Source organism: Anoplolepis gracilipes, chromosome 5, assembly GCF_047496725.1.
Source record: "Anoplolepis gracilipes chromosome 5, ASM4749672v1, whole genome shotgun sequence".
Lineage (NCBI taxonomy): Eukaryota > Metazoa > Arthropoda > Insecta > Hymenoptera > Formicidae > Anoplolepis > Anoplolepis gracilipes.
The window spans coordinates 7,811,287-7,834,573 of NC_132974.1; the positions used below are offsets into that span (position 1 = coordinate 7,811,287).

At 41.4% G+C, this 23,287-nt stretch overlaps 3 protein-coding genes across 14 annotated transcripts in view; 1 reads left to right on the forward strand and 2 right to left on the reverse strand.

The window, feature by feature from the left end:
• Window positions 1-21,483, reverse strand: part of LOC140666136 (autophagy-related protein 16-1-like) — a 199,117-nt gene extending 177,634 nt beyond the window's left edge. Inside the window, exon 1 of the mRNA XM_072893008.1 lies at window positions 21,463-21,483. The gene's annotated coding sequence lies outside the window, so the exon portion shown is untranslated. The remainder of the gene's footprint in view (window positions 1-21,462) is intronic.
• The window catches only part of Neo (ZP and PAN domain-containing protein neyo), a 287,267-nt gene that overhangs the window by 230,452 nt on the left and 33,528 nt on the right, over window positions 1-23,287 (forward strand). For all 9 annotated transcript variants that reach the window (XM_072892974.1, XM_072892978.1, XM_072892977.1 and 6 more), the window contains one exon: window positions 3,051-3,252. In XM_072892974.1, coding sequence (XP_072749075.1) covers window positions 3,051-3,252 — 202 coding nt within the window. The remainder of the gene's footprint in view (window positions 1-3,050; window positions 3,253-23,287) is intronic.
• The window catches only part of LOC140666131 (autophagy-related protein 16-1-like), a 277,683-nt gene that overhangs the window by 57,694 nt on the left and 196,702 nt on the right, over window positions 1-23,287 (reverse strand). For 2 of the 4 annotated variants that reach the window (XM_072892993.1, XM_072892986.1), the window contains one exon: window positions 10,723-21,527. The exons of 1 other annotated variant lie outside the window; for it this stretch is intronic. In XM_072892993.1, the coding sequence (XP_072749094.1) occupies window positions 21,510-21,527 (18 nt within the window). In that variant the 3' untranslated portion in view covers window positions 10,723-21,509. Of the gene's footprint in view, window positions 1-10,722; window positions 21,528-23,287 lie in introns of those variants that run through there. One more of the 4 variants, XR_012046715.1, reaches the window with a different exon arrangement.

Genomic DNA, 23,287 nt, shown 5'->3' on the forward strand with positions numbered 1-23,287 from the left:
GAAAGAGGAGGAAAAGGGGTGCTCCAAGAAAGCCCAGATTATACATCAGATTCAGGACGCCGACGTCGACGGGCGACGACGTCGTTGCCGATGCTACTTGAGCTCAAATCGTATCTAAATGTACCTCGTATATCAGAAATCGAACTATTCCTCGGCGTTCCGCTATGGGACGGTTTACGTATGTCATTTCGCGAGATGGCCGTGCTACTTTGTTGCAGATGCGCCCCTACCCCTACATCCCCCGTGGTTTGCGACATCGTGACAAGCCGCGAGCGGAAATTTTCTTTACCCCTTTCTTCCGCCGCCGTCTTTGCTTACGATTGACTTACGAGACATTTCGAGTATTTATGGTAGAAATACGAGATGTAACCAGAAAATAAAACGTGTATTATATTTCGTGTCACGATACGTTATCAAGCTGTTCCTCTTGACAACGTCCGTACTATCAAGTCCGTAATTTAGAAAGATCATTGCGATAAAAATTGTTAGACGTTTACGATGCATACAATGAGTTATTTTTTTCCCCGCACAAGTATATATGATGCATTTTTCAAATCGAAAGTGTTAGTTTCTCTCAAGTGCGATGTTAGCTCGAAATGTCAACATTTAAATTTATGCATTCGCTTATTTAATGAAATCAGTGTATTATCACTCAACAACAATGGTTTCAGTTATAAGTATAGCATGCAAGCAGTGAAATCTTGTTACCATTTTAATCAGTATTCATTTTCACTGCTTCAGTTTAAGAGAGTGTGTTTCATTATGGCCACATTTCAGTATAATAAATGTATTCCACAGGTCTCATTAAGATTGCACTAATGCAAATGCAAATGGAAAAGCGTTAGAAAATTGATATAACGGTGTATCTTTATGTTTCTTATTGTTAGTTATGCAAATATGATCTACAGATACCTATTTCGTATTAACTCTTGCATTTTAAATTTTAATTAACATTCGGTAATAAATTTATGTATGTATGAATTGGTAGATATATTCATTTCTTTCAAGGTGTAAGCCCACACGGCACAAAGCTAAGTAATTAAACGAACGGTGAAAACACGTGACGATACTGCCAATGGATAATACACGTGTGCCATTGTATGTACCATTCTTCGCGGATCGGATATAACAAATACACACATCCCACGTAAAACAACGGAATCGATCGGTGCGGGGGAGTGCTTGTTCCGGCGATGTTTTGCTACGCGTATGCTGATTCCACAGTGAATTGCGCTTTGTACTGATCGAAATAACGATTTCGCTTTTCTAATTGGAAAGGGGTCAGAGGTTACAAATCGTATCTCAAAATGTAAAGGTTCGTGGTATAGAATGTATATAAATGCGCGGGAGAAAATCCTTTTGCTTCTTTAATCATCATCACTCTGTTATTATCTCCGCCTTTTCCTCTGTGGTATCTATGTGTCTTTTTATTTTCTTTATTTTAATAGATTCCAAGCCACGAAAGAAAGTGTAAAAGAGTTAACGGATAAAAAAACGGAAGAGAAAAAAGAAAACGTAAGAGATGAGATAGATTAAAAGTTAAAATATTTTGAAAAGTTCTAGCTAATCAAATTAATTAAGATTCCATGTTATCGTATATATATATATGTAATACAGCAGTATTATAAAGAGTAAGTGATATACCTACTTCTTGTACATGTGAAGTTGTGAGCTCCGGAAGTGGGCATTCATGATCATAATGTGGCGCGTATGTCTCACAGTCTACAATAAGTAACATCTTCCTACAATTTGAAGTTTCACGGGTAAGTCGACCGCGGTTGATCGCTGTAAAGAATCCATCTATGCCGTGGCCGCAACCTCGACCACAGTCTCGCGCAGTCGCCATTAAAAACAGGCAACGGCATTAGCTTGCACGGCCTCGCAAGGCGTGACCTGCTGATGGCAGGTAATTGAATATCTTTAGCGCCTCTTTGAAGATCGACGTGCCGCGTTTCGATTCGTCTCGCTTCAGAAAATCTCCCTTCATACATCCCCTCTCTTGCAATCTCTCAAGTATTCTTCATTATCTTAATGGCTTATTACGTCCTCTTCAAATTTCACGTAATTTTTCATCTTGTCTCTCATACACAAATGTACTTTGTCGTTTTATTATATTTATACATATATACACGTATAAAAACAAAATCTTTTATAAAACAAAGTATCAATATTTTTCTTTCAGTTAGGTCAACATGGCATTAGATTTAAATTTTAGTGCTGAAAGGGCCAAGAGATGACTTGATTCTAAAGTATATCTTACTAAACTTTTATTATTATTTTCTTTTTCCTCTTTTATATGTCTCATTAATTTTTCTTTCTTTTTCTCTCCCCCGCTTTCTTTTCTCTTTCCAACAACCCCAACTTCAACTGCAAGTTTTCCACGAGTCACGATCGAAGCTCCCGTCACATAGTAGAGATTAATTACGATTTAGCAAAGAGCGGATGACGTATGACGAGACGTGGGTGGAGTGCCTACTTCGTCGCTTATCGCGACACGGGCCAATAACCGAGGAAGAATATAGTACTCGCACGCTGGCGAATGATAAACGCGCTGATCTATCAAAATTGTAGTTCAACTCGACAACGTCTATAGAATACCGAAATCACATGCATCGGACCTGAACGACATAACAGTGTATGCCACTTTACTGATGGCCTACATACAATATTGTATAAAGCTTGGTTATCAAAATAAAAAATAAAAGCTTATACGTAATTTTTAAAACAAAACATATTACAATTGATGAATGAACATATGAATTTCAATTTTCACGATAATTTTAATTATAAATATTTTAATTAAACAGATTTTACAGAAAAGGTAAAACTTTTTATAAATTAAAACTATTATATTTGTATTATGTTAAAATTACTTAAATTTAAAATTTAATTAATTTAAAATTACTTGTATGTTGCAATGTTGATGTTTTTGAAATGTCTTCAATATAACTATTAGGTCTAATTTTTAATATAAATTAAAAATTTGTATTAATTATTATATGCCGAATCTCTTTACGTAATTAATTTGAAGTTATTTTCTTATGTTTCAGGCGCGCTGTCGCAATCTCAATTTCCCGTTTTCACGATTTACGCCCAGAAGAGTTGCCTGGCGGTGAAGCCTTGTGAGCGCGCTTGGTGCATCGATAGAGTCCAGGGACACCGTCTTCAGGGTCACGCACGCAGAACCATGACCGCCTCCTCGAGGCAACACTGCCTCGAGCTCTGCCTCGGCGAGCGAGAGTTTCTATGCCGGTGAGTACTCTGTGCAACGCGGAGCATTTTTCAACTTATATACGTAAGCGTAGAATTGTCCGATTGCTCGTTTTCCACCGATCTGCTTTCCTATCCGCCCCATCGCGGATATCGCGTCTATGTAGAGCAAAAGAACGAACCGACTCGTCGCGAATCGGTACGCAGAGGGAACGCTGGTTCGAGTAGCCTTCGAGAAGCGTACGCTCCAATGCATTTTCCACTTATTGGATTCTTGGACCAGCTAGACGACGTTGCACTACGCTCCTATACACTCTCGAGTGTTTCTCAGACGTGAACCGTACGCTCGAACATTTCATGCGAAAGAAAACGGCTAAGAATACGGTAGGGGAAGTTAGAAAGGGTCAATCTAGTCCGTACGTAAAATTGCTCTGTTTTCGAGAGAAGTTTCACGATGACATAAGTAAAAATAAGGTGCAAGATAATCTTAAATTTTATTATATGAAATGATAATGTGAGAAAATCTCATTGAAGGAAAGTACACAGACATTATATATGTGTTCATACGTGATATTTTTGAAAATTAAATGTGCATGCCATAATACGAGGAAATTAATTTAAAATGCAGAAAAACATTATTTAAACATTTTGTGGTATGCCAAGCAGATAGTAATAATATTCCATAAACAGTAAAATTTTTCACAGTATTATTAATTCCACATGAGAAATATATAAAGTACCGTGAAACTATGATTGCAAAAAAATTATGTTATACTAATACATTTTCATAAATGTACGGTGTGATATATTATATTTCGCCACACCACTGACGTTGATAAGTCATCATAATATTAGTAACGGTACAGACAACTCAAGTTTTTATCGTCGAAGAATTTGAATTCTCTTATCTCGTTGATGTTTTCGTAAAACTTGAATGGATGTAAAACTAATACTTTATGTATGCCAGTCGTTCCTTTTTATTCGTATCATATAAAATGTTTATTTTCAAGGCTCTCGAGCATCTTACGACGTAATGATATTGATTAATTTTGATCGCGTCTTGCAATCATATTTTAAAATTTATAGAGCACTTCCGCCTATATAACGATCGAAGAAGTTGACGTGATATGCGATTTGATTAGCTAACGAACTAGATATCGAAACAAACATACGCTGTTTTACGAGCGTAGACGCCGCGTATTGACGAACGTGTCCTTGTTGCAGATCACTCGTCACGTTGATCTTATTTATCGTAATGTGTAACGGCGCGTAACCGGATGCAATAATGCGTATCGCGGCGTCCTTATTGCGCACGCTTATAAATAATGCAGTTCCGCGTGGACCCCGGATAGTACGCTCTGTATGCGCTTGCTGTGGCATCAGAAGCGTAATGACCGATGCACTTTCATTACTTCCACAACGAGCGTGGTAGAAGGGGAGCTTGCGGGGGAAGAGGTATAGAGGTATAGAGTGTGGCACGAGTATCGCGTTACTTTACGGCATGATTATATTGCATTTTAATTGCTCTCTTTCACACGCGTCGCTATAGCAAACTGTTTCGATCATGTAATACGAACTATTTCTCGTATAATACATTACGTATATGAAAATCGTGAAAAGCGTGAAAAACGGATATCACGTTCCAATGGGACAGGAGTGAATGAACGGATAAAATATTCATACGGTGTTACGCTCTTTCAGTAATCAGATTAAATTTTTTCTACGTTAAAATTCGCAAATTTTGTCCCGCGCAAAACGCTCGTGCATGCGTCTCGTATTCCTTTTGATACACAAGTTGTGCTTACATAGATATCTCCCAATGCCGTATTCTTGTTCTTTCTAATCTGCGAGAGGAGGGTGTTTTTACGTGTGCATCGTTATTGCCAATTCTCTTTCTCCGATCGTTATCATCGATTACGAGTGAGCGTCTAGACAAGAATGATTTCTCGTGCCACGATCGACCGTTAGACACTTAAGAATTTTTCTCGCGGAAGTAATGATTATATCGATCCAAAGACTTTCTACGATTTGCTATATGTTGATTTATATGCTAATCCGCACAACTCATCTATCAATTACAACGCTGATCTATAATTACGTTCACCTTTGAAATGCACTTTTTACCACACATCGTAGTAAATGTATTTTTAGCCGTTTTTTAAAATGCTCTTTGAATGCCGCAAGCATTTTCAATGTAACACGTGCTTGCTCAATGCAGCAGTAAGTCATGTAAACAAATATTTTTTTTCTCGTTTCACTTTAATTAAACTAAACATACTTTTATCAGTTTTACGTGCTATACCGATATCGTACGTTATCAATTTTATATATATATATATATATATTTTGCAATGATTCTTCCTCGTCCATTATTGAAAGAACGTTACTTTTACATCAATGTTTTACGCGGTGCCGCCACAACATAAATAAAATTAGATGAAGTGGTGGTGGGAAACTAAGTGTCAAGGTATCAGACACTTTTCATTGATCAAGTATGCGGAAGACGACGGGTCGGCGCGTCTTCCGATTTCGATAAAGCTCGGTGTTGCAGCGCGCGTTTATGCGATATCACGCCGACGCGTCAAGGTTCGCGTCCGTGAGGCCGAGCGTGCCGGGTGAATGTGCACGTGCACACCTTGAAAGCCTCCAAAGCGAAAGGTCTCTGCCAGCTGGTCTCTCGCAAGCGACCCGAGAGCTGGCCCCGGTCGACTCCGACCCGAGACAAGGTCGAGAGGTCCTTGGCCAAGCGGAACCGTATCAAAAGTGGCATAGCTACGCTTTTTCAGGCCCCCGGTGTTTGAGGAAACCGTGGAAAAGAGAGCACTGGCGTGAATATATGCATGAGCGACCCAACTGCTGAAGCAAATTTCCTGAACAAGCGCGCACCCGGGCTGCAGGAATAATCCGCTTTAATCTTCTTCTTCGAAGAAACGAAACGGCGGGCGTGAAAAAGAAAAAGAGAAATAACAGAAAAATTAAAAAAAAAAGTTTTTCCGTTTATATCGTTTCTGATTTTTATAATAAAACTGGATGAAAAATAATCTAATTGCGGTTACGCGCTCTTTTAATCCGATTCGTTATGCGTGGAGGATACTCGACCATCGCGTATGCCACACGGAATTCGGTCAAATAATTAGCGTTAATTTATTTCGAGGCGATTTATTGTGGCAGTTGGATGCAACGTTAATATTAATTGGCATTGCAAATTGAATAAGAGAATAATAATTATTTGATATATGCTTGTTTCAATGGAGGCTATTTAATCGCGAACATCCGAATTCATAAACGCTGCGAAATAATTCGGTACGAAAACTCGCAGCGATATCGACTAGAATTATATAAATCGAGCCGGTATCGAGCCGAGGCGATCGACAGAAACGTGCCGCGCAATCCTGACGGGAGGGCAAAGAGGAACAACAATGAAACATTTATCCACGAGATAATACACAGGATTCAGAGATCATTGCGCGCGCATCCTTACAACTCGCATAATCTTTCTCTAACCCTGCTAACCCTGGGAGGTCAATGCTGTATAGCGGTAGAAAACATTTATGAAAATTACGTAAATGCACACTCTGTCGTTGAAGAAAAGTCAAAACGGAACGGTAAGGAAGCGTGCGCCGCGAGAAGGGTGACCCCGGCCCTTCGACATCAACGCGGAAGAAATCGCGGAAAGGAAGTTGGCTGTTTCATTAAATGTCCGGATAAATCTGCGGAGCCGCGCATCCTCGGCGCGCGCCCGCTCCGCTGCAATTGTTTGCTGTACCGCTCGCTGCTCGCGGATAATCAAGAGAAAACCTGCGGCATTACGTTATTGCGTAACAATGCGCGCGTGTGATCTCGAAGGTCGTCAGACATCGTGACGCTCTGCTTGTCTCGCACGAGACAATCCGAGACTCTCCGAAGAAGAGAGCGCCGATGAAGATTGCATTAACATTCCATGGGAACGGTATTCCCTCCGTGTAACGTACAATCGCCTGATTAGACATTGTCGGCGCAGAATTCTTTCGCGGGAACACCCTGATTTCTAACGAAGGCGCTTCGCAACGCAGGAAGATCCTCGCTAACGCTCCAACTATTATGAGATTATTGAGATTAATTACGTTGCAACCTAAGATCATGCTCAACTTTAATCATAGATAATATGATGCGTTATCTAATTACGTTTCACATATTAGCAAAAATCATTAGCGAATTCTGTTTCTACGAGATTTTCTTCATTTTACACTTTGTAAATTTTTTCCTTTTCAACATTATTTACTAAATTTACAAATTAATTAAAAGCAGATTTTCTACTTTTTCTCATTTAATAAAAATTATTAAAAATTGTTAGCATTTTAAGCATTCGCCACGTTCGAAAATTTATCTCTCATATAAAATTAACGGAAGAAATTAATCGAAGAAATTTTCAAAGTCGATCGAAGCATGAGAATGATGCAATCGAAGGTTTCTCGCGGAAACAGATATAGTTCTTTTGTTCGAAGCATCGATGATTTGTTGCGAACAAATAGTAAAGACTGAGCGCGCACCTCGAGTGATGTGCTCCAGATGAGCGTTGGAGAGAACCGCGTTCTCTCTCTCGCAGATCGGTGAAGAATAGGAAGAAGGAGAAAGAGAAAAGACGGGGGAGGAAGAAAGAGGCTTGAGAGATCGTTGTGCACGCTTACGACCAGCGGGACTGGTCGGGCGATCGATCAAACGCGAATCGGTCGTTCGAGAATCGTTCTGCTGCTACAGGGGGCTCGAACCTGGGCGATGGCTGTTCACGAGAGATAGATTATTACTGCCGGTACGTTGGTATCGGCGTTCTCCTTGTTACCAGGTAATGAGTTTATTGTTTAAGAATCACGCCGGAGTTAGGTACATGTGTGCTCTTTCTCTCTGCAATCAATTACAATAATGTAATATAATCGTAGCAAGGTCTCGTGGCGCGCTATGTATAATGAGGTCTCTTCTCTCTAATGAGAGTATTGGTTCACAAGATGTGGCTCCGTGCTCATTCTAGGCACGTACATATACATGCCGGCATATACATATGTATATTCGAGTAACGCACGTATAAATACGCTAAGATGCACGTACGATATAGCATCCTAGATGTATCCACGCGTGCGTGCATACAACATAAGGTGAGGCAAAATCAAAGAGCAAAGAGCGAGATAGCAGCCAACATTCGCGCCAACTTTCGCGTATGCGGGCGCGAACGTTGTAAATCTCGGAAAAAAGTTTAGTCGAGTACCTACCTACTTAGCTACCTAGCGCGCGCTACGCGTAGATAAAAAACTTGCGAAAAGTTTGCGACGAAAAATTCGAATCTTACGTTCTCTCTCGGCGGCGGTAACCAAGGTTCCCGGAAATCATTAATCTGACGTGTCACATCGGAACATAGCTTGAACGAAGAATCCCAGGAAACAGCAGACACGAAATTCCTTTTAACTAGGGATTAACTCAGCGATCCAAGAATTCAGACAATTTGCATTGCTGATAATTGTAGGAAGCTTTCTTATCCCCAGTAACGCCTCGACGAATCCGTACGATCGTTCTCGGACGCGTTCCTAAAAGTAGATATTCACTGACATTATTACACGGACTCTGGCGCGTCCGGTAAAATCCTGCCACTTTGTTCGCTCTTTGACACCTCCCTTGTGCGTTCAAATCGAATTCTACAAATGAACGGTTGCGAAAGCAGAAGCTGGCGAGATAAAGAGCACTTACGCATCGTGACTGCGCCAAAGTGCCGAGCGCGGCAAACTTTCTGAAAAAAAAATTAACGTTTTGAAACGGTACGACTGGGACGTCAAGGGCACTACAACATGAATGAGAGTTCGGCTCCGGCTTTTATCCGACAAAGTCCACAAGTATCGCGGACGGGATTTGCTGGAGGTGCGGTCTGGGCAAGAAGAGAACGCGTGGAATGCAAGCTACGAAATGGCCATGGCAACTCGAGTATTTTTGGTACGAGAGAACGAAAATGGTGAAAACACCACCACGCCTGCTATACTAATTGTGACATAAGCAGGAAGAACGGCGGTCGTGAATTATGCAAGTTTCTCGGTATAGTGTTTCTCTTTAAAATATTACACTTGAAAGCTCACATTAAATTGCTCGTATAAATTTTGAGTAAGCTTAATCAGCGTTCGAAGATTGTGAAAAAAGATGGACTAAAATAAATAGAAATGCAGTAAGCCTCGGAACAATTGTTCGAAAGATTAAAAGTATTAATTTAAATTTATTTATCATTGTTCTTTATAGATGTATCAAATAATTTTAGAAAAAATGTAAATTTATAATACTCGTACATTGTTAAATATATGATATCAGCGAAAAGATATTTTCATTACAATTACAGAGAGTAGTGCACATCGACTGATTTTATCGATGCCGATACATAGAATTTGCCGATGTTAAAAATAAAATATTGACCTTTACTTGAATAACCAGCTGTATCCATTTAAATATACATTTTATATTTTACTACTTATTGATTTTCTCTTTCTAAAATAATTATTAAAATATATATATACAAAAATATAATGCTTTATTTTAGGTTTACTTATACCTAAAAAAAAATACTGGAAAGATTTTCATTATATTTCCACACATGCTTAAATTAGAACAATCATATACCATTATTTTAACATATTTTTCAATATTTATAATTTATATTTCCGTATTATTTCTTTTTAGTGCTTTTAAATTTGAAATGATGATTTGTATATATCAAAGCTATACAATTAATAATATTAAATTAAAATAATAATAAAATACATTAAATACATAGTTTTATTTTGCACAACTATAAATTCTTTATCGTAATGCAATTAGCAAAATTAAGCAAAATTGATTGTCATTTCTCTTAATCGTAGACGAATTCTTTGGCACATTGAGCGTTATATCATTTAATCGATAATAGATATTGCTCTTTTATTATTACGCTTACACAAGAAAATTGGTCTCTCTTGCTTTACGCGCTTAGCTATGCACTTAACGTTAGGAACGTTGCCCGACGTAACACGTCCAATTATAAGTGTGAAATTCATTGTTGAAAGATCCAAGAGAATTCGACTCGCTCTCAGGCGTTTGAAAGACTGCCAACAGGCGAGATACGCTTCGGTGGGATGTACCGGCGAACTACTTAGAGCAGCAACAATCTCGAAGCCGAGACACTCCCACGAGAAATCTCCGTGGATCGTGCAACGAAAAGAGCGTTAGAAGAAAGTAACCGCAAAAGAGCAAAGGGGACATCGGCATATCGAAGAAAACTAGAACGAAAAAAGAGAGAGAGAGAGAGAGAGAGAGAGAGAGAGAGAGAGAGAGAGAGAGAGAGAGAGAGAGAGCGAAAGAGAGAGAAAGTAATTTGGTAGAATTCTCGTCACCAGAAGCGGAACAATGTTTATATATAACTAGATAGATATGAATAAAGAGAGATAAAGAAAAAGAAGAAGAAACATAAAGAGAACAATATTTCATGATATTGACTATTGACATATTAGAGATCGTAGGGGAGTGCAAGGTGGTAATTGGAATTATTGATTATCTAAGGAAGTATGTGTCGGCAATGTTCTAAGGAACATTTACGACGTTGCCTCGTGTGACGCTGTTTATTACAAGATATACGCCAGCCATAAATTCGCGAAACACGTCGTTTAATGTCGCATCACGGATTAACAGTCGCAACTTGGTCTTCCTATTGTATTCGGCTTGTCACCCGACTGTACTTTACGAGAAACAATAAACGAGCTCCTATAGTGCTCCCTATTCCGACACGCACCGCAATCTGCTCCAATTGCGGATAATCCTGGCGATTGCGCGCTCAAATTCGGCACGTCCTTAATTTTCGCACGGTAACCTCGGCAGTCGCACGTTTCTTCGCAATATTCCGCTGTGTAATTTTTGCTCCTGTTATCGTGAGTCGTTACACAAATAGCCGCGTGACTAGATACGATCGCTGCTGGGGAATACGGTCGCAAACTCGATTGTGAATTCGAGAAACGGAGTGCTTCTTACGTTGAATGGCATCGGTGGCGCAAGCGGTAAAAGTCCGGTAACGAAGTTTAAAGGGACACGAATCGAATATGAAGAAAGTTCAAGATGGGTTAAATGAGATAAGGCAAGAAGTGTGCGGGAAGGGCGATAAAGGACGAGAACGGCATTGCCGATGGAAGAGTAAGCTTGATCCGAGTTTATAATGTGCAACAGCACTTCTACTTGGCATGCAACGAGCAATTATCATCATGCAGCTGAGTTAGAGACGCTCACGCATGCGGCATACCACTTTCCGCGGTCGCTCACCGCAGTGTGCGGATATGCATCTGGATGTGGGAAAATTATATAAAAAGATGGTTAGGTCGAGAGAAAGGGAGGTAGAGAGAGAGAGAGAGAGAGAGAGAGAGACTTGTTACCACATGAAATTCATAGTTACTCGCATCGACAACTGAAAAAGTCACAACACGCTGACACGGTAATTGCGACGAGAAGAGGGACCGCGCCGAGTCACCGGAAAAAGGCAAATTATTGCTGCATAGTTAAGAAACTGAAGACGCGTAACGAGCCATGCGATGCGGTTTTCAACGTGTCGAGATTTTTCGCGACGAAATAGGTAATATATAGATAGAAGATGGAATGTGTTAAGAAGAAAACGGATGTCAGATGGAACGACATGTGCATAGTCGTAACCGTACATACATGTAAATAGTTAAATAAAATTAATAAAGATAAACGACTGAGCTTTAAACAAGATGGATTTTGGCGTAGAGATATCTAAAAGTTAAAAGAGTGGAACACGATGAAGCGAGTGAGTTATCCACGCATCGGTAGGTTGCCAGAAAAAGCACAGGATAAAGAAGAAGAGAAGGAACGGATAAAGCAGCCATCTCCCGCGTGGATAGCGTATCTCTCTGTGAAAAGGTTTTAACGCCGGCGAGCACAAAGCAATCAATCATCCGGCAAAGTTGTTTAATCTCAGCAATAACTTGCACCACGCCAACATATCGTGCTATGAGACGCGGCGTAGCAGCGACTTGTTATCGACGGAAAAGACTTCACGCAAGAAAATTATCAGTTTGAAAATAATGTGTGGAAAAATTTATTCCGTTCATTCATTCATATCCGATCTAACAAAAGAATCACACAAAATTACGAATCATAATTTACCTTTTCTTTAACACGTCGATAACGGATAAATGCACGCAGACTCGTGATAAAAATGTTCCTACGTGTGTACAATTAATTATATACATATATATTACATTCTCTTCGTTACTTTGTTGTAATGTTCTTTTTTACGCGTGCAGACTATAATACCCAAGTGCCTACATTGGTGGATCGTCGAATCATCGTTTTCCCATATACACAGCCCTTCTCCATTACGCTTCAGCGAGTTACGCCAGCGGAACGCCTATGAAATCGTTCGAATACCGCGTGCCGGTAGTGCCTGGACGCTTGGTCGCTCGCGCGCGCACATATATGTATATTGTACATATCACAACGGCACTAACGGCAGTTGCCGAAGGATAGAAGAGAAGGAAGAGAATCTGCCCAATATATGCCTAATTAAATCCATTCGCGCGATCACGAAGCGTGGCATACGCGCAATCATTCCGGCCTGTCGTGATCTCGCTATAGCGCGCACGATACAGCCGTCTTCGCTGCAAAGATCGTTTCGTCGTCGACGTGCTTCTCCCTCTCCTTCACATTCGGCTTCCTCGCTTTCGTTTACCGTTGGACACACACGCTCAGCCCACCTGTGGGTCCGCTTCGTTCTATCCGCGTCGGATATTATCGCGAAACCGCAAGGGGGGTATTTTTCTCAGTCGCCAAGCACGCAGCTGCGTTGCGCGGTTCCGCACGGACACATGCGTAATTACGCGCGGACCGACGTCGAACCATCCTCGAGATTCTCGTGCGCCGACCGCGACCGTACACAAGCGCTCGTATCACCATCTTGCAACCTACAGCAAGTACTGAAAATGGACCGAAACGTATCGGTTCGTTCACAGTTGCAGCGAAAGAGTAAATGATTATGAGAGAGATAGAGAGAGGGAAAGCGGAATTTAAACGCGTACACGCGGCTAGATAGTCGTCTGGACGCTGCGGTCCAGTATTGCTCTCAGCCTCCGAGGTTAAATTGCGATCAAGGGCTTAACGGTGATTCCCAAGGCCGGTAGAGAAGTACGTGACTGATTTCTACGATTTATTCGCGTTCGCAGTTCGTCCCGCACGTATTATCGATTCCATCCGGCGGATCCTGTCCGCTTCGCGTGCGTTCCACCGCACGTGGAAGGACGGCGCACCGCGCCGGTGGACTTTGAGGTCGGATTCGGTTCGTGCAGTCTCGCTCTCGCGTAGAAACTCTCAAATGGCTCGCCACGCCGTACTGTCCGCGCTACGAAATTGAAGCGGGGATTAACTTTACTGTCCGAATGGGAAAAGAGTCTTTACCAGAGGAACGAACGATATTGGCGACAAGGAGTATCCCCTCGATCGCTGCGCTATTCGCCAACACAATTTAACGAAGGATTTTTGAGATTTCCCTTGCTGTATGCTTGGGAAATACGTGAGATACAGAATTACTCTTTACTCGTTTAATCGAATATGCGCGTTCTTAAATGCACTGTGCTATATTATTTTATACTTTTAATCTAGAATTTACATCTAAGATGTTTAAGGTAAAGCAATTTAATCTTAAAAAAGATTTATATATATTTAATATAAGTGCATTTAGTTGCGCATCTTAAATCTTTATTTAATATTTGACAATTGTAAAATATTTACATTTATTTTATCAATTTAAAAATACTCACTTATTAATTTATATCAAATTTTGCCAAATATTTTTACATAGTATTATTATCAAACTTCTTACTTACTTGTTAATAATAATATAGGTATACAGTAATAATGAATGCCAGCAAAAACTTTTAGCGCCAGATCAATCAGGTTCTTGTATGTGCAAAATAAAATAACTAGGTGAACCGTGTTTTGAGACATAGTTCTTGCCGAGTTTTACTGTCATTAGAAAGCGAAAGCGTAACTGTCAGTCTGTCCACTACCACTACATTCCATAAGTTGGTGTTTATGAACATACTTGAAGATTATGTACGCGATCCATCATCGTTTGTTAGCAGCTATAAATCACGCCCGATATAGAGCCGGGCCGTTGCGGTCAAGGTTTAGCAAATAAAGTATTTCTTTCAACGAAAGTTGACGCAGTCAATATCCTTTACGGAGCACGATACGTTTCGAGGGATTATCGCAAACATTAGCATCGATTCACAAATTGGCGACCGTCCATCGCAATTTTCCTTTAGTCTAACGGAATGCTTCGCACCATTTGCCGAGGAAATTTATTTCATGGCGGCGTAATAGCACCGGGAATTCGCCGTATTTAAACGCGGCACCTCGCTGCGATGATCTCGTCCTTACCGCGATTGCGGATAGGGTACTTAAGAGGCCAGGGAATAGGGAACCGCTGCGCCGCGCCGCGCCGCGCCGCGCCGCGCCGCGCGTAAAATTAACGGCACCGGCCGCTCGCATAATCCAACGAACGAGTAACGGCGCTAGCGAGGCAATTAGCCCGTGGAAAACACACAGGCGAACGAAGGAATATTCGTGCGTGATATATACGCGATGCCGAGAGTGTGCGACCGAGGTGAAAACCGTAATGCGAGAGGCGAGAGGAGCAAGTAGGCCTGCACACCCTCGACACAACGACACCGTTATCCGACTCGCCATTGTACGCGACCTACCATACGAAATGTCGTAACGAAACTTACAGATACACACACACAGGGATTTCACGCATACGTTCGTTCATCGACGGGCACCGTGGGTCACCGTACACACACACACACACACACACACACACGAGATGCAGAACAGTGGACGCAAGGTCGGCGATCGGCGGTAACAGTAATCCTTGACTTTACGAGTTGTGTGAGTCGCGACGCGAGAGAGAAAGAAAGCGAATACCGTGAATTCTCTTCCCCTTTCCCCTCTTTTCCCCTCGCGAGACACGTCATACTGTCGCATACCAAAGATCCACTCGTATCTGTTCACACTCGTTAATCCCGTTGCCCTCGATCGTGTCGCGCGCACGGTATTCGCGCCATTCGCGATCGTCGCCGATAGCGATAGCGGCCCGGTATCGCGATAGCCATCGCCGAGTGTCATCGCGATCATCGCCATATATTCGCGATGCATCACGAGCGGCGTGCAGTTCGCCGACCGAACAAGTACCCGGGCTCTGTCCCACTTTCGGAACGTGCGCTCGCCGTATATCTCGTTAGACAGCCACCCACGTGGTCCGAAATAACCCGTTCTAGTAGTACTGGATGCTGGGGCTGCTGCTGATGCAAAGCAACGAGCAAAGCAGATGCGGGGGCGGGTGCGGAGGGGGGGGGGGAGGGAGAGGACGGAGACATCGGAGGGAGAGAAGAGAAGACCCATCGTGGTAAGCGGCGAAGCACATGCCTGTCCGATCCGACATAGCCGCTGAGTACAAGGTGGCATTGGGGATACAGCCAGTCCCTCGATCGCGGTCGGCCGATAGCCGCCGCATGACAAGCCCAAGGGGTGTACGTAAACGGCTGAATCTACCTACCGACCTCTCTACTCCGGACGACGCAAGGAGCCTCTTGTCCGTTGTGTCTGGCCGCATTCCCTCATTCTACTGTCCCTCTCTCGCTCCCTCTGTCTCTATCTCCTTCTCACGCTTTGTATGAATATGTACACAGCATGAATGTGTCTCTTCTCCTCCTACATCTCTCGCACGCTCTCTCTCTCTTTCTCTCTCTCTCTCTCTCTCTCTCTCTCTCTCTCTCTCTTCATTCTACGTTACGCTCTTAACTGGATTCGGTCGATAGCCTACATTCCATGTTTGCCTCGATACCGACTATCAATTCGATGGTAGAGTACACAGTGTCGAAGTACGAATAATCGGACGGTGTAGGCGTCGGTAGCTCAACTCGGTCGTCTTGCACGATCGGCTTGTTGCGCAGATAGGTTCCCGTGAGACGACAGACATGCAAAGTGGCGTGGATCTCTTCTCTCGACCTCCTTCGGCCGGGAGAACTACACGAGCGGGAACGAGGACGAGAATGAGATAGACAGGCGAACGGTATGGAAGGAACGACGAGGACAGTCTAGACCGTATGAAACGATATCGTTTGACCGACCTGCCGCTTGATTAGCGATTCGCCGCAATGCAAACGAAGAAGGAAAGACTAAGTACTATCGTGACTACGTCGTAAATACGCCACGTCGTATAGCGATCGTCTTATCGCTACTGTCTGTCCGGTGTCCAGTATTTTCTCCAACGCGAATACTTAATTTTTTTTTTGTCCCGTTGCCTAGTATCGACTTTGCTTTTTCAAGTTCAATTAGTATTCAAAAATATGCCGACGCATCGTGCTCGACGGTCGCAAAAATACAGACGCAGAGAGAGAGAGAGCAATTACGAGCAAACGCACTTACTGCGATAAAAAATATTCTGTTAATTTATTCTGTAGATAAATTGTAATTAACAAAACAAGAATATTAATTTATTAATTTTCATTAATCGTTTCGAGCAGCATAGTTTCGAGTTAGCACATTTCATGTGCGTAGTAATTGGCTTGAATGAGTATCGAAGAAATTAAATTACAATTGTCAGAAAGAAATCAGAAAAAAACTTGATTGATACTGAAATATTTCCATATCTTATGCGTTCGCGCGTGTGTTAGTAACGTTACGAATAATGCACATTAATATTCTGCGAACTAAGTAGCAAACTCTCTTTCACTCCTGTCTTGTCGTCTCGCCATCGGATTATGATGAATAATACACCATCATCTTCGCTATGCGTGGCGGGCGAATTAAGTAGCCAATATGCATGCTCGCATAGATTTACGGGTGCACGGTCATGCGTTGAGAATAAACGAAGCACGTTATTCGTGGAACGGAAGTGCCCCGCAATGATTTTCCGTGAATTAGATGCAAATCATAAATATACACACACACACACATACATATATAGATACATCATATATATGTACGAATGTGCACATTGAAAGTTATGAATATAAATAGCATTAATGACAAGCTATCCCATTAGAAATCAAGCATGATCGAGCTCGCCCTTCGTCGTTGCGCCCCGCGTCGCAATCCTTTCAATCGATACGATCATTCACCGCGGTCAGTTTTGTGTTATGGCATTTTCCTCTCTTTGTTTCTACTGGATACTTCCACGGGATATCGCGCGGCGATACGTATGAGTAACAAGAATTAATATCCCGCGGTCCCCGTAGGGGAGAGAGAGAGAGAGAGAGAGAGAGAGAGAGAGAGAGAGAGAGAGAGAGAGAGAGAGAAAGAGAGAGAGAAAGAGAGAGAGAGAGAGAGCGTTCACTTTTGCCTTGTCCGCTCGACGTCGTCCCACAATAAATACATCTTCCCTCTTCTTATTCTACTTCCTTTCCTATCTTCGAGCGAGCGTATGGCGCTCTCTTGGTGCGCGTGCGTCCGATTCTCGCGGGTGTGCTCGCGCGCACGTATACACGCAGGGGTAACGACACTAAAGGAAATTTGTAATGAAACGTACAAGACATAATAGCGAATGGCGCAGGAGGCCGGGGGAAGCCACCGAAGCGATTTATCACGAACGCGATGTGATCGGGGCTCGCTTCTAGCGCTCGGACGTTAATAACGCCGGCTGCGAATCACGAGAGCTCTATCCGCCGCCACCACCACCTCCTCCTTCTTCTCCTCCTTCTTTCTTCGCCGTGTCTACTCCGATGCATACCTAATAAAGCGGCTGGCCGCATCGGCCTGACGTTGTACTGGCATCGCCTTTTCCGTACAATCGCATAAGAAGCGCACGACGACAGCGACAACAAAGACGGCGACGACGTGCCTCGATGACGGTGAGGAAAAAGCGCGCAAGGACGCGCGACGTACATAACCGCACGACACGTGATTTCGATTTCGCCGCTCTGGGATTCGAAAAGGATGTGGACTCAGATGCGGTCGACATTTCTCCGTTGAAAAATCAAGCGCGCTCGCAGTCTTCAGATTTAGACGAGTACCGATAATTATCGTTGCGTCCGTCCGTGCGTGCGTGCGGAATAACTGCTTTTTCATTATTCCTTATGAGGATGACTAAAAACACTCTGTTACGCACGGCGGTTTATGTCAAATTAAATGACATAAAAATTAATCTTTTTCTTATACTTGTGTTTTACATTCGTTAGTACTTTCATATTAATGCAATGTGCGCGGAAAATAAAAGTTGATATGGACAACAAGAAAATTTATTATTAATTGATGACATATAATATTATTTCAGTATGCGTGCGCATATATTGCAGTTTCAAAAATTATTCCATCATATTACTTTCGACGTTAAGTGCAATGTAAAGAAGAAAGGATACGAAGACGTGATTTGAAAGAGCAGCTTTCAAGCTTTCTTTGAACATGTCTCTCAAGAGCGTTTACCCTTTCCAAAGACTATTTCTACGGTCAGCAGAAAACGCGATCATTCCCACGCGACGCGTCCTAATCGTATATTGTCTCGGAAAGAGCGGCGAGGTGTAAGGTTCTCTCTCAAACGTATTTTCCTTAAGGTCAGATCAGAAAAGTACGTAATGGAGTAGCTTTCTTCTCGGATGTACATTCGGACGAACCGGCATACGCGGGCATGTCCACTGAAAAGTTCGTGCTCGGTATTCGTAGCAGCGGTTTCTACATCGCGTGTACTAGAGACCGAGTTCGTGGTGGTGTGGATGGAGATCCGGAACTGTACGAACGGATGTATCTTGCTAGCGGGTTAGATCCACCTCCAGCACGGGTGAGTTGGTTGGAAGATGAGAGGAACAGTATACGGAGGACATTTGTAGAGAAAGAAAAAGAGGGAAGAATAAAGGAAGAAAGAGAGAGAGAGAGAGAGAGAAAACGCGAGAATGAGAAGCGATGCTGGCGAAACGATGACGGTATATGTAACAATCTCGTGATTGTCGTACTGCTGCCGCGTTCGACCCTCACGGCTTTCCTTTAGGATTTCCTTCTCTTTCTCTCTTCTCCTTTGTCTGGTTTCGCATTCGCCGTTGCCTACACCTCACAGTTTCGTGTCGATCTGTTTTAGAACGCGAGAGAGAGAGAGAGAGAGAGAGAGAGAAAGAGAGCGCGCGGATATAAGAAGAAAAGGTACAGAGCTGGGGTTAGCGGAGGGTCCGAAAGTGGATAGAGAAAAGATACGAGGCAGGGTATATCGCGCGGTGAGCTAGACGTTTGATGTAAAAATAGAAAAAAGTAGCCGGCATGTTTTGCCGAGCGAGAAAGTGCGATGAAACGCATGGAACGACGGAACGAAGAAAAGAATCGAAACGGACCAACTCGCCAGCTTGGCTGCCCAGACAGCCTATCGAGTTCGAGTCTCGCTCAACGAGTTGGCAAACTGTTCGTAACGCTGTTCTCGTTGCGCGTTACCGTGTATAGTTCTGAATCCCCAACATATAACTATCCGAAAAGAGGAAGCGAGATACGGCGGCTTAGAGAAAGAGAGAGAGAGAGAGAGAGAGAGAGAGACATGCAACTGAAGCATTGCATTTCCTGCCCTCTTGTAACTTCTATGATCCGCGTAAAGCAGCGATTTTCACTGGTTCCGCTCGCGTCGGTCTGACTTTTCCTTTTTGCCTTTCTCTTGCTTTTTTTTTACACTTTCTTACTCTCTCTTTCTTCTCAGCTAACGAGCCATCGCGTTCTCTTTCTCTTCTACCTTGTTTCTTATTTGTTCTACCGTGTGCTACATGCATTCAATTAGGATATCGTTTTATTACTAATGCAAACTGATATATTCGTAGTTGTTGATTTCTATTGTATAATATGTTTGACGACAAAAAAAAGTAGCTACTATACTACATACATACTGTATTACAGGAAAAATGGAATCATCGACTATAATAAAGTATTAAAAAAAAAGTTTGCATTATGACTTTATGTCATGTAAAAAAATCAATTTTAATTATCTAATATACATATATTACAAACGAACGCGACTATCACTTGCAATAATGTCCTGGGGTAAAATTAAATCAGCTCTCAACTTGACAAACAAATCATTTAATGGAAACTCGCAATTGCAATCTCGGAAACTCTTGGAATCGTCTCGGATATATACACACACCAAAAGCTACACGGAGTTCAGGTTATCCTAACTCTGTCTCCATTTCCTGTGGACTTTACGACTCTGCTTGGCTTCGCGTGCCGAGCAAGAAAAATGTCACGGAAACGATCGAGGCGCGTCACGCTCTGTTCGATACGAAGGTAGCCGTGAAATTGGAGATTTAAGTACGAAAAGCGTGATTCGCATTGTCGCCTCCACCTCCACTATACACGACTTTAATTGAGTCGAGCTTTTTACCATTTGTATAAAATATTCGCTTATCCTGCTCGGGTTTTCAGAAAAAAAAAAAGAAAAATTAAGAAAGATATTATTATGTTCATTAACAGCCTCCAACCCATCCCTTTGATCAAGTTATTTCATCGTTGCTGAACGTAAAAAGAATATTTTTCTTGGAATTTTATTTTGTCATAGTCTTTTTGCAGTTATATAACAAAATAAAAGAGTGATAAAATAATATTGAATTTTTATATTTCTCCTTTCTATATCTCGTATAAATATAACTTGTTTTTTTTTTTTTTTTTTTTTTTACGAGAAAAAAATTATCTAGTTATAATAAATATAGTTGATTATCAAGAATTTTCTAATTGCATTCATGATGCATGGACTATTTATTCATCGTCTCTATATAAAAATATTCTAATAGAAACCTGATACTGTATTTCTTTGATAATGCTAATCTATTTTTTGGAAAATTATATTTGAATGTTGAAGAGCATGCACTAATAAATATTTTTCTTAAATTTATGGCATTATACTGTCTCTCCATGTGAGTTTAAAAACATGTATATATTTTATTTTTATTAACAACATAATATATACATATTTTGAACACAAAGAAAGGGCACGAACGTAGACAATTTTCATCATGTTACTGTCTACCTTAGCCATCTGTCGAGACTGGAATAGAGTCGAGAGTCGTTTTTAACAGACGTCTCTTCGCGAGCAGGAAAAGTAATAGTGTCATATTTGCGTAACAAGTGTTATACTAGAACTTTATCTTGCAAAGCCGACAGATGGGTCGACGTTTCAAGCTTGTACCGCACGATGGAAACGAATACGGGATATACGTCTAGTTATACGTACATGGATACACATACCGTTTACGTTTCCTCTTGGTTTTCTAGTGCTCTACACATAATCCTTTTTACACTTGTAAACTTACCTGTAACAAAAATAAACAAAAGAACATTAGAAATTAACGATAAAAATAATTGTGAAAGAAATCGTACGAGTGAACATTCCGCGCGTTGTAAAATCTTAATTTCACTGATTATATTTCCGCGAAATTTGTTGATATATCTTATCGACTTGTTAGTCTTATTTTTAATCGAACCAGGGGAATTTTGCGGCCTAAACTCGATATTATCGCAGGAAACCGATTAAGAAGCCTTATAGCTCATGTCGGAGGGTGTGGTTAGGGTTAATTGCCGAAAATGCCTGACTCGTGCAGGCTGATACGGTTGGGAACCCGGTATTAACGTTAATACACGGTTCCCAAGGTAAAAAATACCACATTGTGCTGTCAATAATGATATATGCCGATTACAACACGCGACAACGTCGTTATTAAAGTCCATCTTTTCATCGTTGGAAACGGTTTTACCAGGTGCCAAACACTGGTTAGGCGAAAAGACGACAATTAGCGTTATTATTTTTTTTTTGTACCTCGTTTTGCTTTAATGACCGCTTGTGCCATTTCATAAGCACGAGCAATATAGAGGCGGAAAGGGGAGAGTAAAAGGAGTTGTGCAGTGGCGACGTCGTTTTCACGATTGCTTGAAAGACGGCAATTTATTTCAGCTTTCACCTCCTCTTCCTCTCCACGTAACATAATGTACATAAACATTACCAGTAAGTCGTGTCTGTCGTCGTTAATTGCGACAGAAATGTTATCTTAACGAACTTAAAGAAGCTACTTATATGACACTGTGTGTCATTTTTACTCGACTTTTTTTATGGACTGTTTAATACAACAAAAAATAAGCTTTGTAAATGTTTTATTTTCAATTACATAAATGTTATGTGTATATAAAAGAAATAGTAACATGTTAAATGGATAGGAACATTTCATGATTCTCATCGATTGCAAGTCAATGTTATAACATTGAAGACGTCGTCTGCAGCTAAGGCGTGATAAGCTTATGGATTTGGTATCTGCACCGGATATCGACGTTTTTTTCGCAAAAAAATGAAGGAGAATCTGATTTCAATTCAATAGCCCTCGTGGCAAAAGCTCGCTTCGCGCAATGTTCTCAAAGATTTTTGCTTTTCTATCGTGTAGGACTTCTTCTATCTCTTTCTACCTCTCTTGAGCTTTTATAACCAGTTAAATTTTTGTGGCGCATAGGTAATGCAGAAGAAGGAAGAACAAAAGAGCGATATTTTCCGTACTGAATTTAATAGTACTAAAAAATTGACATTCATAGAATCTGATATTAAAACACGCATATGTTTTTTGTAACTTTTATCAGTTATTAAAAAATAAATTTTAATCTAACGTATGTATCTAATTTAAAGCAAGTTTGCAACTTTAAAATAAAATCTCAAGTGTAATCCAATTTAATGCATTAATTTCGCGGGTTTTGATTGCACTTTTTTTTTACTCACAATTCATCCAGGGAATGGCTATTGAGAATATTAATTAATCTATCCAAGAGATACGCTATAAGCTTAACATAAGCCTTAATCGTGGACGACCATGCAACTATAATTTTGCAGCGAAGGCCCGTTGTATAAAACGCCTCTCGACTGCATGAAGTGTCATAAATTGTCTCATAGCGCGCGATCCATGAGAATAGTTAATAAATCGAAATAATTATCTTCTATTTAATGTTTCGCACATTCTCTCTGAGGAATGTCTCGTTACTCATCCACCGTCGTATCCGCGTTCTTAAGCATCACGAAAATTCTCACGGCCTTCAG